Source organism: Ovis aries, chromosome 1, assembly GCF_016772045.2.
Source record: "Ovis aries strain OAR_USU_Benz2616 breed Rambouillet chromosome 1, ARS-UI_Ramb_v3.0, whole genome shotgun sequence".
NCBI lineage: Eukaryota > Metazoa > Chordata > Mammalia > Artiodactyla > Bovidae > Ovis > Ovis aries.
Window position 1 is genome coordinate 100,496,180 of NC_056054.1, and position 18,210 is coordinate 100,514,389.

Here is an 18,210-nt window from a genome sequence, read left to right on the forward strand (position 1 = left end):
GCCTCCCTGTCCATCACCAACTCCCGCAGTTCATTCAGACTCACGTCCATTGAGTCAGTGATGCCATCCAGCCATCTCATCCTCTGTCTTCCCCTTCTCCTCCTGCCCCCAATCCCTCCCAGCATCAAAGTCTTTTCCAATGAGTCAGCTCTTCACATGAGGTGGCCAAAGTACTGGAGTTTCAGCTTTAGCATCATTCCTTCCAAAGAAATCCCAGGGTTGATCTCCTTCAGAATGGACTGGTTGGATCTCCTTGCAGTCCAAGGGACTCTCAAGAGTCTTCTCCAACACCACAGTTCAAAAGCATCAGTTCTTTGGCGCTCAGCCTTCTTCACAGTCCAACTCTCACATCCATACATGACCACTGGAAAACCGTAGCCTTGACTAGACGGACCTTTGTTGGCAAAGTAATGTCTCTGCTTTTCAATATGCTATCTAGGTTGGTCATAACTTTTCTTCCAAGGAGTAAGTGTCTTTTAATTTCATGGCTGCAGTCACCATCTGCAGTAATTTTGGAGCCCCAAAAAATAAAGTCTGACACTGTTTCCACTGTTTCCCCATCTATTTCCCATGAAGTGATGGGACCGGATGCCATGATCTTCGTTTTCTGAATGTTGAGCTTTAAGCCAACTTTTTCACTCTCCTCTTTCACTTTCATCAAGAGGCTTTTTAGTTCCTTTTCACTTTCTGCCATAAGGGTGGTGTCATCTGCATATCTGAGGTTATTGATATTTCTCCTGGCAATCTTGATTCCAGCTTGTGCTTCTTCCAGTCCAGCATTTCTCATGATGTACTCTGCATATAAGTTAAATAAGCAGGGTGACAACATACAGCCTTGACGTACTCCTTTTCCTATTTGGAACCAGTCTGTTGTTCCATGTCCAGTTCTAACTGTTGCTTCCTGACCTGCATACAGATTTCTCAAGAGTCAGGTCAGGTGGTCTGGTATTCCCATCTCTTGAAGAATTTTCCACAGTTTATTATGATCCACACAGTCAAAGGCTTTGGTATAGTCAATAAAGCAGAAATAGATGTTTTTCTGGAACTCTCTTGCTTTTTCCATGATCCAGCAGATGTTGGCAATTTGATCTCTGGTTCCTCTGCCTTTTCTAAAACTAGCTTGAACATCAGGAAGTTCATGGTTCACGTATTGCTGAAGCCTGGCCTGGAGAATTTTGAGCATTACTTTACTAGCATGTGAGATGAGTGCAATTGTGCAGTAGTTTGAGCATTCTTTGGCATTGTCTTTCTTTGGGATTGGAATGAAAACTGACCTTTTCCATTCCTGCGGCCACTGCTGAGTTTTCCACATTTGCTGGCCTATTGAGTGCAGCACTTTCACAGCATCATCTTTCAGGATTTGAAATAGCTCAACTGGAATTCCATCACCTTTTTTCGGAGTGATGCTTTCTAAGGCTTAGCTCCCCCATATCAGCAGGACTCTTAAGAGAAAGACAGCTGCAGAATGTCAGCTTGACTTTACTCATGGTTTCCCCCTGCTGGAGAATTGCCACCTGGGTTTTGGTTGCCTTGGCTATCTACAGTACATTCAAATGCGTGTGTGTATTTGTGTGCTTGTGAAAGTGTATAGATAAGTATATGTATATATCTGGCTTTTCTAGTTGTTCTTGATGGGAGTGTTGCTTTGCTACAAACTACTCAATTATATCCAGAAGCAAAAGCTCAATTATAGTGTAGTATTTTATTTTCTACCCCCTAACACCCGTTTTTTTGTTTGTTTGTTTGTTTTGCCCCATCACATGGCACGTGGAATCTTACTTCCCCAACCAGGGATTGAACTTGTGCCCCCTGCATTGGAAGCATGAATTCTTAACCACTGTACTGCCAGGGAAGTCCCCCATCCCATTTTAAAAATAATGCTCCTTGCTCAACCAACTGAAATAATTCCATGATCTAATAGTCCAAGACCCTTAACCAAAAGGAAAAGACACAGAGCTTCAAGCCATTGGCAGTTGAGATAATCAGATGACTAGTAGGATTTAAGCCAGGTGATCAGGGTTAACAACAGCAATACCATATTGATGGCATGTACCTTTGAAGTGACAGTTACACTTTACCTCTATGGTCTTCCTGCCCAAAACCCATAATCCCAGTCGAATCATGAGAAGAACATTAGACAAAGCTCAGTTAAGAGACCATCTACAAAATACCTGACCAGTATTCTTCACAACTGTCAGGTTCATCAAAAACATGGAAAGGAACGTCTAGCAGACTGTCACAGACAAGAGAAACCTAGGAGGTATGACTACTAAATTACAGGATCCTGGAATAGAAGAAGAACAGATAGAAACTGAAGAAGTATTCATAAAGTATGAACTTTAGTTAATAATGATCAAAATTCATTTATTAATTGTAACAAATGTATGATACTAAGGTGTCAATAATAGGGAAAATTGGGAACTTGCCTGGTGGTCCAATAGTTTGGAATCTGTGTTTCCACTCAGAGGGTGTGGGTTCAATCCTTGGTCAGAGAACTAGGATCCCACATGCTGTGCATATGGCCAAAAAAGGGGGGGAAATTGGGTGTAAGATATATGGGAACTTTCTAGTCAATAGTGTTTAACCTCTCAAACTGCTTTATTTATGGATATAAATTTTGTCTTCTTGGTCATTGTTGTATCTCCAGTACCTAGAAGGTTGGCCAGCACATTTAGGCTCTTGATAAATATTGGTTGCCTGGAGGGATAGAAGAGAGCAAGGTGAATTACAGATAACTTGTAAGTTTCTGCCTTGGGTAACTGTGGATGGTAATAATGACTTAGGAAATAGAAGAAGCAGAGATTGGAAACTGTTCCATGCTTGACAGATGATATGTTCTTGTTTTATACCAGTGATATAGTTAATAATAATGAAGAAATCTGGTCAAGTCAGAATGGTAGCTTCTTGGTTACTTCTCAGAGGAGTAAACTCTTTTTTTCTCTTTTAGGCATATAAAACCTTTGCTAATCGAGTGAACAATTTAAAGAAAAAGCTGGATCAATTGAAGTCAACCCTTCCTGATCCTGAGGAATCACCAGTCCCTTCCCCAAGCGTGGATGCTCCCTCCCCAACTGGCTCTGAGTCCCCTTTCCAAGGAATGGGAGGTGAGGAATCCCAGTCACCAAACGCAGAGAGTGAGAAATCTGCCACACCTGAGCCTGCGACAGATAATCGTGACGTGGAAGACATGGACCTCTCAGATGTGGAAGACGATGGGTCAAAAATCATTGGTATGTCCTGTGTGATTAGTAGACCACTTGCTCCTTATCTGTTTTGCTTTCCCCACCAATAAATCTGTCATCAGCAGGTATTAGAAAGGTAGTTGAATCCTTACAAAATTAGAGCACCAAGGTAGTAGTATTGTCTCTAGAGCAGTGGTTCAGGATTTGGTATGCCATGTAGATGAAGAATCTGTGCTGTTCAGAGAATTCTCCGCTGGTGCGGTGGTTAGGAATCTGCGCTTCTGCTACCGGGGGCCCAAGGTCCAAAAAGCCACATAGTGTGGCAGAAACAAAATACACACTGGACTCTAGAAACTTAGTGCCATAAAAAAGAGTGAAAATATCTAATTAATAATTGTTTATATTTATAACTTATTAAACTGAAAATACTTGGAGTATATTGGGGTAAATAAAATATTAAAATTAATTTTACCTGTGTTTATTATTATTATTTTTGCTATGGTTACTAGAAAATTTATACTTATATATGTGTCTTGAATTGTATTTCTGTTGAACAAGCACTGCTCTAGAGGGAGGGCCACTTATGCTGAAATTCCTTATTCTCTGTCACTCTTGATCTTCAAGATTCCAAAGCCTCATTTTGTTAACCACGCTTTCACAATTAACACAGTTAACCTGCATGGGTGAATTGTTTCTCTGGCATCCCCAGCTTTTATAATATTTTTATTCGGCAGTTTGACTTAGGTTGAATTTGATGCACTATCCATATAGTACATTGCCTTTAAAGTATTAAGAGAATCTTATTGCAGGAAGTATAACATTCGTTAGTGTCTGATTTTACCCCCAGTAGACCAATTTCAGGAGGCCAAAGGAAAGTACACTAACGTATGTACAGAGTTTCTGTCTCTTAAGAAGCTCCCAGGTTAATGGCAGAAAAAAGACAAGACAGTTTATGACATAAACATTACTGAAAAAACACAAATGTGCGCCAAATAATAACATGCTTCCAGAAATGTGCAAATTCAGTACACAGATACTAACATGGAAGAAATCATTAAAAAGTAAAATAAAAGATACTATAGAGGGACTTCGCTAGTGGTCCAGTAGTTAAGAATTTGCCTTGCCATTCAGGGGATGTATGTTCGATTCCTGGTCAGGGAAGTAAGATCCCACATGTCTCAGGACATAAGTCCACATGTCACAACTAAGACCCAACACAGCCAAATAAATAAATAAATAAAAACATGCAGTTGGAAAATTCAGTTTAAGCAGATACTAATGGTGAGAAGTTTCATGAATTATTAAGAGTATGACTTTTAAAAAAAATCATGAATGAGTTTTCTCTAATAAATCATAGTACATTTTAGGAAATATTAGGACATGTGATTCTGCATTGGAAGCAGACTCTGGAAAGCAATTGGATGCAATATCATCTCTTTTCTTTTTTTAAAACAGTAGAGGACAGGAAGGAAAAACCTGTGGAGAAGTCAACTGTATCCACTGCTGTACCCACAAAGCCAACAGAAAGTATCTCCAAAGCCTCTTCGTGTACTCCAGCACCTGTGACCATGGCAGCAACCCCACCTCTTCCAAAGCCTGTGAACGCTTCTCTTCTCTCCCCTACTCCAGCATTGGCTTTGCCAAACCTAGCTAATGTGGACCTGGCAAAGATCAGTTCCATCCTTAGCAGCCTGACATCAGTCATGAAAAATACTGGTAAGTAGGCCTAGTAAAAAAAATAAAAAGCCTATTTCTATCTTTCTAATTGAACCATCAATCTGAGTTTTGTTTTTGTTTTCTAATTAAAAGTAATTTTTTAATTATAAAATAAAAATACAAAAAAAAATACAATACATGGTCACTATAGAAAAATTAGAAAATAAATTAAAAGAATAAATCTTCATAGCCTGCCACCCCAAAGGAATTCACTGCTGTTTATTAACCTTTCAAGTATGTGTGTGTGGGAAAGTGAAATATTTGCGTTTTCTGTCAATAATTGAAGCATTGGGAGGGGAAATAGTTGAAGGGTATCGCATATACAGTTGGTTCTCCATATTCATGAGTTCTGCAGCTCAGGTTCCACATTCATGGATTCAACCAACCATGGATTGAAAATATTTGGGGGGAATTTTTTTTTTCAGAAAGTTGCAAAAAAACAAAACATGAACTTGCCTTGCCCTGGCAATTACTTACATAGCATTTACATTGTAATGTGTATTATAACTAAATCTAGAGATGATGTAAGGTATATGGAAGAATGAGGAGTTCTCTGGCAGTCCAGTGCTTAGGGCTAGGCACCTTCACCTTCATGGCCCAGGTTCAGTCCCTAATCAGGGAACTGAGATCCAGCAAGCCGTGTGGCATGTAAGTAAGTATATACACACATAGGTACTGTATATAGAAGGATGCGCATAGGTTACATGCAAATACTATTTGCCATTTTATAAGGGACTTGAGCATCCACAGATTCTGGTATATTCAGGGGTCCTGAAACCAGCCGCCCATTGATACTGAGGGACAGCTGTACTGTTTTGAAATCAGCTACTAAAAATTTAACTCCGTATCGTGAACATTTTTGTAAGTCATTAAATATTCATCTACATCATCTGGTAGCTATACGGCATTCAGTAGTTTATATTATTTATTATTAGACCATCTAGTATGTTTGCAGTTTTTCGCTATTGTAAAGAATACTTAATGAACAACCTTGATGCTAAAAATGTGTGCACAACCCTTCTTAAAAGGAACTTTAAATAGGGCTTTTTTTTAAAATGGAAATCTTAATGAAAATTTACAAAGTAGAGCCCTTGTATATGCTTATCACTCATCTTCAACAGTATAAACACATGGCCAGTCTTGTTTCTGCTGTGTCCTCTCCAGTCCTGATTATTTTTTGAAGAAAAGCCCAATTATTTCATTTCTTCATAAATAATTAAATATTTATTTCTAAAAGATAAAGACTCAAAAAAATCAGCATGTAAGTTTTTTAATTATTTATGACTAAAACAATCTCCAAAATATGTACTATTTTGTGTACCAACTATATGAAAGTTCCCATTGTTTCTCAGTCTTTCCAACACAATTTAGTTTTGTTTTATACTTTGTCAAATTCTTAGAAAAAATTGTTTGTTGGAATCTGCATTCCTTTCATTAAAGGTGTAAAATTTTCTTTCATTTGTTCATCAGTAATTTTTTCTTTATTAAATACCTGTCTATATTAAAAAATAAAAATGACTTTCTCTTTATATACCTTTTTTCCTGTTAAAAATTAACCCAGTGTTTCAAAATCTAAAAATGTAAAGATTGCTTGTATTAAAAGTACATGTAGAAGGAAATAACTTATTTATCTCATAGAATTATTCAATGACCAAGTCTGATCATAATTAACCATCAGTATTTATTGAGCACTTACAGAAGTCTGATGTGTAGGTGTCATTTGGTAGAGAAAAAAGAAATAGGTTCTCTAATCTCTTTCTTCTGGGGCTCTGAAAGCTAGTAAATACATATGAAAAAAAACTTGATGTTTGTCTAATTTAATGGTGTTCCAAGTAGACAGGAGCAAGTCTTAATTTTCAGATTTTTTCTTTGTATATGCAATGGACAACTAGTGGATCATGCACAGAAGAATTCCTATGAGACATCTCAGACTCAATTCAGTGACTGGAAAGTGTCGTGCATTTAAAGGTCATTTTGAATTGCGTATTCTTGAGTTGATCTTTCTGCCACCAGGGGTCAGTCCTGCATCAAGACCTTCTCCAGGAACTCCTACAAGCCCGAGCAACCTCACCAGTGGCCTGAAAACACCTGCACCTGCCACAGCAGCCTCTCACAACCCTCTGGCAAACATCCTCTCGAAGGTGGAGATCACCCCAGAGAGCATTTTGTCTGCTCTTTCCAAAACCCAGACACAGTCAGCCCCTGCACTGCAAGGTAAACTGACATGTGCCAGAGGGGTTTGAACTGTGAATGTTTGTCTCTGGCTTAATCCTGGATACCATTTCTGAGAAATATAAAGCCATGAAATATATAACACAGTTAGTTCATTTATAGAATTTTGAAATGTCAAGAAACAGACTTTATTAAATATGCTCTAGTCTAATCCCCTCCTTGGGTGAGGAAATTTAAGCTCGCTGAGGTGATGTGACCAGGTTAAGGTCACACATCAGTCTTTTTAGAGGAGTTGAGACTAAGCCAGATTTCTTGACTCGAGTCCAGTATTCTTTCACTTATTTATCCCATACTGTTAGTATAGGTGAGTATGTGTTGAATTTTACATATTTTAATGTTAACTGAAACTAAAAACAATAAAAAAGATCAGTCTGCTATCAGAAATCTTAGAAGACATGATTATCTCCTTTTTAATGTCCAAATGGCCTCTATAGATACCATACCTTTTTCTGTTTTCTGACTACCTATTGAAAATATTAGTTGCTCAGTCATGTCCAGCTCTTTGCAACCCCATGAGACTGTAGCCCGCTAGGTTCTTCCTTCCATGGGATTTCCCAGGCAAGAATGAATACTGGAATGGGTTGTCATTCCCTTCTCCCAGGGATCTTTCCAAACCAGGGATCAAACTCAAGTCTCCTGCATTGCAGGCAGATTCCCACCAGGGAAACCTACCTATTATCTCTTGTTTGAATCTCTCTATTCAGCTTTGCTAATTATGTTTTATGCCTAAAACTGTCTGCTGCTTTTTTTTTTTTTTTTTTTTGCTTCTAACATTTTTTCATAAAGCTTACCTTGATCTTTGTTCTCAGATCCTTCAAATACTAACTGAGTATAATTATGCAGTGAATTACAGCTTCAATATAGTGATTTACTCTGCATCAGTAGTTCTTCACCAGAAGTCTCCAGGGGACATTTGGCTGTGTCTGAAGACATTTTTGTTTGTCACAGCTGGGGTTGAGGTGGGGAGCTACTCCATTTGAGGGGTAGAAGCCAGGGATGCTGCTTAATCCTACAGTGCATAGGAGAACCCCAACAACAAAGTATACAACCCACAATGTCAGTGGTGCTGAGATCCCACTTTATATGAATAGAGAGCAGCAGTACAAGTATCTGTTCATTTTCTTATTTCCTGTACTTCTATAAGTGGATCCGCCGAGCACTGTATTTTAGTGAACTTTGTCTTAGAATATAAGAGAATTTTGTTACACATGACAACCCTACTAAATAATAATCCACACCTCTACATACTGGCACCAGCAAAAGAATTGATGCTACAGTGCAACTCGCACTGCTAATTTCAGGGATAAGTAGTTTGAGAGATTGGCATTGATGATTTCTCCTTTCTAGTTTCTCTTCTATTATCATTCTGTAATTACAGTAAAAACCTTAAACTCACTTGCATTTTAACTTCCTACATAGATATAATACATAGATCTTAAGAAGCTTTTTCTTTGAGCAGATTGTTAAAACAATATGATGTAGATCTTCTAATCAGGCAAAATTTGAACAGAACTAGGTGTGTTGTGACAGAATAAAAAGTGGGACTCTCAGAAAAAAAACTTTGTGGAGTAACAGGGCAGTTCACCACCTTTGAGTTCCTCATGGAAAGTGGAAATTTCCTTACCTTTTAAGAGGACTGTGTCTGACAACTTAAATAGATACCTTTCTTCAATGACCATCAAGGAAATCTCTTAGAACTTTGCTCTCAATGTCTCACCTACAGCCCTTAGTGATATTTTCAGCACAAAAGAATGACTTCAGTGGGCAGACACCATAGTGTATGGTTTAAGATTGAAGTAAAGTAATATTTAGTGGTAAGAGTGTAATATTTTCCCTATTACCAGAAGTCTGAGTAGTATCTATGTTAAGAAGATGATCTCTTGAAGAATTCCTTTCACAACATCTGAAAGATATGCTGGAATATCATTTTAAAATCATATGATATTATCACTTTCCAGTGCTTCAAGACTTCTGATTCTGATAAAAGCAGTTGCTGTTAAGAATTACACTATTAAGAAGAGGAAAATTGTATAGCCAGGGAGATTTTTTTTTTAATTAAATACGGATTTTTTTTCAGGAGGATAGCAATGAAAATAAACTGTGCTTTAATTATTTGGATTTTTCAAATATTGGATAATAATAAAAGCCATGCATCATTGTTTAGAAGTGGGTGGCATTTGAAAACGCTGCAAAGATGGAACAGCCTTAAAATTCTTAAGACCTTAAATCTCTTAGCAAATAAGGATAAAAATTGAAATTTTAAAGAAACAATAATTGAAATATCAAATGAAATATTATTTTCTTTCATATATCATTATGAAGGAACAGTTTTAGTTTACAACTGAAAGCTATTAATTCAGGTGAAGTGTATGTAAAATTTTCATTTGTGACCAGAAATTGAGTAAATTTTTCAAAATATGATTGGATTATAAATAAAGAACCTTCTGTTATTTCTTTTGTCAAATGTTTTTTTAAGAAATTTTCTACAGGAGCAGTTTGCTTTGGTGGACTTCAGCCTGCCTTTGCCCCCAGAGAATCCTTTCTTGGTGCTCTGAGAATGTTTTGTCTGTCAGCAAGTAGAGTTGGATCTCCTCAGTGTCAACATGTATAGACCAATAATCCTTGGATTTTCCAAGCTATAAGAAGGGGATTGGTGTGTCTTCTTGTCAAAGGATCAGTGTCCCCAAAGGTCTAATTCTATAAGCTTTGTGGTGTATAGATGTATATTTATTATTGCTACATTTTACAACTAAAAATTTTACAACCGAAGCCTTTCCCCAAATATTACACCAATCCAGCAAGATATGCTTCTTAAAAAAAAAATCACAGGTCACATAAGTCCCTACAATTTGCATGTCGTTCTCTCTGTCCTAAGAATAACTGTACATTAACTAATTAGAGACAGTTGCGGAAGTTGGAAAGGAAGGATAGGGCAGAATATCTATTTGCGTTTAGAGAAACAATTCCGCAGACCAAACATTAAGAAATACTGGCTTAAAGTGTTATTTTACAGATAATTATGCCCCCTTTCTTTTCCTGCTTTGTCTTGTTTAAACTCTGAGTGATTCTGACACTAAAATCTCCCTCTTCCTGTTGCCTTTTATTTTTGCCATGTTGGCCTTGTTTCATGACTACTAGAAATATTTCAGTAATTTGCTCTCCTTATATTGATAAATCAGACCAGTGTTTTCTGTGACATTTAGCCATTACTTGTTTGTTCTGAATCCCTTTGATCTCATATTTTAATGTCTGTCTAGTTCCCACTGGAATGAATATCTGATCAGCCTACATTGTTTTCATTGGAAAGTAGGGAGTTGTTGTTCTTAACTTCTCTAATCTTTGTTTCTACAGGCCTGTCATCTTTACTTCAGAGTGTTACTGGGAACCCAGTTCCATCCAGCGAAACGACACCCCAGAGCACTTCAGCTTCCCCTGCTAACACCACAGTCTCTAGCATAAAAGGAAGAAACCTGCCCTCCAATACCCAGTCCTTTATTCCCAAAAGCTTCAACTATTCTCCTAATTCCTCAACTTCTGAAGTCTCGTCAACATCAGCCAGCAAGACCTCAATTGGGCAAAGCCCAGGGCTCCCAAGCACTACTTTCAAGCTCCCCTCCAACACTCTGGGGTTCACAGGTAACCACAACACTAGCCCTGCTGCACCACCTACTGAAGTTGCCATGTGCCAGTCCTCAGAGGCCTCCAAGCCAAAGCTGGAGTCAGAGTCCACCTCCCCAAGCCTGGAAATGAAGATCCACAACTTCTTAAAAGGTAATCCTGGTTTCAGTGGCTTAAACTTAAACATCCCGATCCTGAGCAGTTTGGGATCCAGTGCTCCAGCCGAAAGCCATCCATCAGACTTCCAGCGTGGCCCTACTAGCACATCAGTCGACAACATTGATGGAACCCCGGTACGGGATGAACGGAGTGGGACGCCCACTCAGGATGAGATGATGGACAAGCCCACGTCCAGCAGTGTGGATACCATGTCCCTGCTTTCCAAGATCATTAGCCCTGGTTCCTCAACACCCAGCAGTACAAGATCACCACCCCCTGGGAGAGAGGAAAGCTTCCCCCGAGAGCTCTCCAGTTCTGTGTCTACGTTTCGGCCCTTTGGCTTGGGCAGTGACTCCCCCTATAAGCAGCCTTCCGATGGAATGGAGAGACCGTCTTCTCTGATGGACTCTTCACAGGAGAAGTTCTATCCAGATACTTCTTTCCAGGAAGATGAAGATTACCGAGATTTCGAGTATTCAGGGCCTCCACCATCTGCCATGATGAACCTAGAGAAGAAACCAGCCAAGTCTATCCTGAAATCAAGCAAGCTTTCTGATACCACTGAGTACCAGCCAATCCTGTCCAGTTATAGCCACAGGGGTCAAGAATTTGGGGTAAAGTCTGCCTTTCCTGCATCTGTGCGGGCCCTCCTGGACTCTAGTGAGAACTGTGGCCGGCTTTCGTCTCCCCCTGGGCTGTTTAGTGCCTTCGGCGTCAGAGGGAATGAAGCGGGGTCTGACCGGTCACCATCGCCGAGTAAGAATGATTCATTTTTCACCCCTGACTCCAACCACAATAGCTTGTCTCAGTCTGCCACGGGGCATCTCACTTTGCCGCAGAAGCAGTACCCAGACTCTCCTCACCCAGTCCCACATCGGTCCCTTTTCTCTCCGCAGAATACCCTTGCCGCCCCCACGGGCCACCCACCCACGTCAGGTGTAGAGAAAGTCCTGGCCTCTACCATTTCCACCACGTCGACGATTGAGTTTAAGAATATGCTTAAGAATGCCTCACGAAAGCCCTCAGATGATAAACATTTTGGCCAGGCCCCCAACAAGGGTACTTCAAATGATGGTGTCAGCCTGTCAAACCTTGCCCAGCTCAGCTTGACGGCCGCCGATCAGCAGCAACAAGAAGAGCACTATCGCATAGAGACTCGAGTCTCCTCCTCCTGCTTAGACTTGCCTGATAGTACCGAAGAGAAGGGGGCCCCTATAGAAACCTTGGGTTATCATAACGCATCCAATAGGAGGATGTCAGGCGAGCCAATACAGACTGTAGAGTCCATCCGAGTCCCTGGGAAGGGAAATAGAGGACATGGGCGTGAGGCTTCCAGGGTGGGTTGGTTTGATCTGAGCACCTCAGGAGGCTCCTTTGACAATGGCCCCTCAAGTGCCTCTGAGTTGGCATCCCTTGGGGGTGGGGGCAGCGGAGGCCTCACTGGCTTTAAAACAGCACCATACAAAGAACGAGCACCCCAATTTCAGGAAAGTGTCGGCAGCTTCCGTTCCAACAGTTTCAACTCAACATTTGAGCATCATCTCCCCCCATCCCCCTTGGATCATGGGACACCCTTCCAGAGAGAGCCAGTGGGGCCATCATCTGCCCCACCCGCCCCTCCTAAGGATCATGGTGGTATCTTCTCTCGAGATGCACCTACTCATCTACCCTCTGTGGATCTTTCGAACCCCTTCGCAAAGGAGGCAGCCCTGGCCCACGCTGCCCCACCTCCTGGGGAGCACGGCGGAGTTCCTTTCCCCACCCCACCCCCTCCTCCGCCCCCCGGGGAGCATAGCGGCAGTGGCGGGAGTGGCGTCCCCTTTTCTGCTCCTCCTCCTCCTCCACCTCCTGGTGACCGCTCTGGGGTTGTGCCCTTCCCAGCCCCACCACTGGCAGAGCACGGAGTGGCGGGGGCCGTGGCAGTGTTTCCCAAGGACCATAGTTCCCTCCTTCAGGGGACCCTGGCTGATCATTTCGGGGTGCTCCCAGGACCCAGGGACCATGGGGCCCCCACCCAGCGGGACCTCAACGGCCCCGGCCTTAGCCGTGTGCGCGAGAGCCTGAGCCTGCCCTCCCATTCTTTGGAGCACTTGGGCCCAGCCCATGGAGGAGGAGGTGGGGGAGGCGGCAACAGCAGCAGTGGCCCCCCCTTGGGTCCCTCGCACAGAGACGCCATCAACCGGAGTGGTATGATCTTGCGGAGTCCCCGGCCAGACTTCCGGCCTAGGGAGCCTTTTCTCAGCAGAGACCCTTTCCACAGTTTAAAGAGACCCAGGCCACCTTTCGCTAGGGGCCCTCCGTTCTTTGCACCAAAACGCCCATTCTTCCCTCCCAGGTACTGATGGAAACTAAGGGAAAGGCATTTGAACAGTAGAGAGCGTTGGAAGTAGGAGTTTGGTTTATTATCATTGTTTTTATTTGTTCTCCCTCCTTTGACCTATTTTTTCTTTCTTTTTTTTTATTATGACAAAGGACCTCCCTTCCAAATTAAAAAGTTTATATGCTTACATTTCACTATTCCATCCAGTCCTCCCACCCACTGCACTTATACCTACCTTTTCCAAGATGTTTGTATTTTAAGGGGGTGGGGGCCAAAGAAACACAACTAAAGCCACTTCATTTGGCTGGGGGTTTGAAGGGTGGGGAGGAGAACAAATTTATTTTCCCCCATCTATTGAAGAGTATTACTACATTTGAAATAAAACTTCCATCAGTACAGATAATACCATGTGCAATGTTGGGATGTCATTTGGGGCTTGGCTTCTCACGTGGTCAATGGAGGGATTCTTGTCCCCTTCTCTCTCCAGCTCAGTTACCTGCTGTTAGCCGTCTGGCTGTCTTCCCTGTGTGCTCTGTGGCCTGCGGACAGCCAAGAGATGTTGCAGGGGAGGAGATGTGGGAGACCTCGGACCTGTCAAGTTATTTGAGGGTTTTCTTTTGTTTTAAAAGGCATGTGGAAGTTGAGTTCTTGACCTTTCTCCCAAAGTCTAAGCCTTTGTTTTTTAATTTAGCCTCTTCTGAGGTTCTATCAGGCAACAACTTTAAGGAAATACGGACCTCATTTTATCCTAGTAAGGAATTTTCCTCCTTTGATTAGAGGAAAGAGGGCCAGGTATATTAAAATTAAAAGAATAAGTAACTGCAGTACAGACAGAGAGGAGCCATTGATGGTGTGATCTGACTTGGCCATCTGTCATAAACATATTTCTGAGGTGGTTTCACATATCTGGCATCAAGCTCTTGCTTCCTGCTGCTTTTTTTTTTTCATTGACTTTTTCTCCCTCAGTTTTCTCGTCTGCATTTCTAGTCTACCCAGAAAGTCACTGTACTTGACAGTAGATACAGAGGTGCAACTGAAACATTCTGATATTATCCCAGTTGTGTTTTTTTTTTTTAAGTAGACATTTTTACCATGGTGCCTCCCTAATGTAACATTTGTTGGTAGTTATCACCAAAAGTTAACTATGGGGAAAGGAAAGTATTTGTCTTTATCTTTTACCCTTGACCTAGTCCTGTATTCACCCCTCTTGGTATTCTGAAGGAGGTAGTTTAGTAGCATCTTTCTTTATACCTCTTTAGTTCTGTCTTAGTGACAAATGGATGTTACACATATCCTTGCAGACACACAGGAGGACCTGATTAGTTTAAATTTACCCCACTCTGTGGATAATGACCTGTCACATTTCAAGGCTCACACCTTATCCTTACCTCCCACTCTCAATAGAAAATGTTTATGCCCTTAGTCATTTTACATGAAAAAAAAAAAAAGTGCTTTTTTTCTCCCTGAACTGAAAAGCTCCTTATTTGTATTTCTACAGCTAGTACTGGGAAAAGACAATCACTGCGCTTTGAGTGTTTAGGGACACTGAAAAGCAAATGTTGCTTTACTACATTTTTTAATTTAGTGTCTTACCGTAAAGTACACACTGGTAATCTCCAGCCAGAAGAGTAAAAGACTATAAAAGGAAATCCTAGCAAGTTTCATATTTTCTTCCAAGTTAGTGTAGAAGTAACTGTAGGAAGTGTAGGGATTGCTTTGGATTCACCCGGTGAAGTTTTACAGATGGGAGAGCGTGGGCAGTGTAGTGACAGAAGATGATTCTTTGTCTCAGAATAAGCTTGCTTTGCAGGTAAAAGAGCAGCTCAAACCAGGTGTGCATCATAGTTTGGGAGTTTTTGTGTAACTTATTCCATGTTACTTGTTTGGGCTCTCCAAAACATGGAGTCCTCCATCTTCCTAATGCATTTCTGGTCTTAGGCCAGCTGTTCGTCCTTTGACCTTCTCAAGCCTCTGCGCTGTAGCTCTCCCTGCAGAAAAATGCATGATACCACAATGTTGTAAGTGGGATGAGGTATATAGTGTAGCAAAGCAAAGAAACAATACAGTTATACTGAGTCCTAAGACATTTGTTTAGAGAAAAGCATAAGAGAGTGTGAGGGTGGGGTGGGGGGAGGTTAAAGGGAGGAAGTTTTAACTCAAGACTGAAATAGATTTTTTTTTCTTTTGCAGAAAATTAAGTGGGATGTTTTTCATTCTAGAATAAAAGAATGTGAATTCTTTCTGCTGCTCTCGAGTAATCTAAAAGTAGTGTTTACTTGAAAAGGCTCTCTGACCATTTGATTTTTATCAGAAAATGGGGGGTTGGTCAGCAAAGTGGTTTCCTGAATGTTGGGGCAGGTTAATTGTCCTCAGAAGCACGATAGCTAGTACATGAAAGGGAAGACCTTGTACAGTTTTAAAAGATGGACTTTAAGGGTTGGGTTTCTGTGGAGTGTTTTGTTTTTTTAAGCCACAAAATCCATTTGTTTCAGGATTGAAATGAGGATTTGTATGTAACTGTCAGCTATTTGTTACCTTTAAGGACATCTGCCTACAGCAGTCAGTGAAGACAACGATGTGTATATATATGTGATATAGTGAAACAAGACAATTCTGGTATTCATAACATGAAACAAAGGGGTTTTATTCTTTCTGTGTCTGTGATTTATAACTCCGTGCCCATGCTCTGACTTTTGTATTTCAACCTCAGAACAAGATTTTTTTAAAAGCATAGTATAGTGCGTCTTGGCAAGGACATGATTCAGTATGCAAACAGATAATGCGAAGTTGTTACTAAGGTTCTTGGTGCTCACTGTAAAATCATAGACAGAGAATCGGTGGGTGCGGCATGAGTACACTGGTACCACTTAAAATTCAGTGATACAACATCAGAAATTGAGTCCTTAAATATTCTGTAAAAGTTTACTCTTCAGTCAGCTTAGATTCAACCTCTATCCTTGCTCCCATTTGCCCTCCCAAATTTTGTTGAGAATAAACAGAATTTGGTTTGTTTCCAGGGAGGGTAAAATGATAAGAGAATAGGCCTTTCATCCTTTCCAGTCCCAGGAATACAATGTTTGTGATGTATATGGTACAGCAAACCTATCTAGATAATGTGAATATGCTAAAACTCCTAATTGCAGAATATTCACTATCAGTCCTGAAGTTACTGGTTCATGCAGAAGTAAGCTTCAGCTGTTACTGTTTTGAAGCCGCTGTAAATTACTGCTTTTTCTCCTTTTTGCCTCCCCTCTTCCCCCCCTTTTTTTGAATGGGCTGGGGTGCCTGTTAAGATTTAAATTAGATATGTTGGATTGATATTCTCACGTGTTCAGTGTGGAAAACAAAACAAGTACATGCTTTAGAGGCAACATCAATGAAATCCTTTTGAAATGTGTATTAATATCATTTAATAAAATAACTAGTTCTAAAGGTTTGACATTTTTCTTTGAGATTTGGGTCTTTGACCAAGGGCCCCTGGCTTCTCTGGTGAATGCAAATAGGAGGGAACTTCTCCAGAAGCTGAAACTGCTGCTTTGAGGAACAGGCCTGTTGTTGGAAAGACCTAAGTTTTCTCCAGCAAAGACCCTACATGACTGTCCAGGGCTGAAGGTGAAACCAGCTACAGGAATGCAGGAAGAAAAGCCTGAATATATCTCTGAAGATAACAGTTGTATTTGCTTTTGGTCTAAACATGCAAGGAGGGTAGAGGGGCTGGTGTGTGTGCACCTGCACAGGTCTGAGGCAAACACACGCCAGAGACCCCCCATCTCAAGCCTGCCTTGCGACCGCTTGCGCTTTCCTCTCTTCCAGGCATTCCTTTTTTTTTTAAATCTCTTTGCCCCCAATATTATGTTTTTGTTTTCCTGTTTAATAAAGTATGGTTTCCTTTGTTGTGTGGTTGACTTTTCCCCTCTCTGATCTTGTCCAGCTGTCCGCTTTGACTTCCACAGTCAGTGTCACTGAAGGCATTCTGAGCTTCTTAAGATCTTTATGGCCTTGTGGGTTTTGTTTAGTCCTTTATGGCAGTTCAATTTTGGACAATGGGTGGGGCAAGATCAAGATGTTCAGGGAGTGGTTGATAATGAAGTGGGTATACTGTATGGATGATAATTTTGTACATCTTCCCAAAAAATTGTACGATTGTGAGCAAAAAAGTATTTTTAAAGCATGAAATTGGGGCAGTGGCAGTCAGGATCCTTCTGGACAATTCTTTGCCCACATCTACCCTTCTCACATATTGCCAGTAACAAGCCACACTCAACCCCTCTCTCACCCCATCCCTTTTCATGACCCAGTGAGGCTTAATAAATGTTGGCTAAAGGGGTAAAGAGAGTCATTGCATCTAGACCAGGCCTGGATCCCTGGCAGGGTAGAAGGCCCTAAATAGCAGCCTTGAATATGTGAAACTGCACGCATGTCACCAGACACTTCAGAAATAGCACAGTCTAGGAACACACCCAGCAGGTAGGGGTGTACACTGTACTGGCCGCTTCTGGAATCTGGCTCACCCTAACTTCCTGGTCCCCACTTGGGGCCTTGACTTGCCACCTGATTCCTGTCCCCATCCCAAGGAAGTAACAGCTTTTAGAACTCACTAGCCTTTCTGGGCATGTTGAAAATACACAACTTCTATAAAATTGTTTTATTTGGGCCAATATAGTATAGAAGGAATGAGTTGCCCCCTCATGTATGTAGGCAGAGTATGTTTTAGGGTATGGAGGTGTTTCTCATACTTGATTATGAGTAAACTGTATAGGCAAGTCCGGTCAGCTGCTGTTCACAGTTGCTGAGTAATAACTCATTCAGGTTGCAAGAGGGACACCCATGAGATGGCTCTTAAGTAAACATCCTGCTCTACCCCCATGTAGAAGTAGAAAGAAGCACATGTGCTTTAAAGGAAAGAAGCAAGTGCCATGTAAAATTATTTCTGACAAACTAGGGGCTGGGGGAGGACAGAAGAAACAATACTTAGTTACAAGT

The 18,210-nt window shown here is 41.1% G+C and overlaps 1 protein-coding gene across 7 annotated transcripts in view; it reads left to right on the top strand.

Annotated features, from left to right (window-relative positions):
- Nucleotides 1-18,210, top strand: part of RPRD2 (regulation of nuclear pre-mRNA domain containing 2) — a 96,899-nt gene that overhangs the window by 74,972 nt on the left and 3,717 nt on the right. For 3 of the 7 annotated variants that reach the window (XR_006059923.1, XM_060413749.1, XM_060413755.1), the window contains 4 exons: nucleotides 2,948-3,230; nucleotides 4,638-4,898; nucleotides 6,912-7,112; nucleotides 10,482-13,242. Coding sequence is in view for 6 of the 7 variants with exons in the window: in XM_060413749.1 (XP_060269732.1) it covers nucleotides 2,948-3,230; nucleotides 4,638-4,898; nucleotides 6,912-7,112; nucleotides 10,482-13,242 (3,506 nt within the window). In the remaining variant the exon portion in view is untranslated. Of the gene's footprint in view, nucleotides 1-2,947; nucleotides 3,231-4,637; nucleotides 4,899-6,911; nucleotides 7,113-10,481; nucleotides 17,122-18,210 lie in introns of those variants that run through there. The other 4 variants (XM_042250491.1, XM_027974395.2, XM_027974383.3 and 1 more) reach the window with 2 other exon arrangements.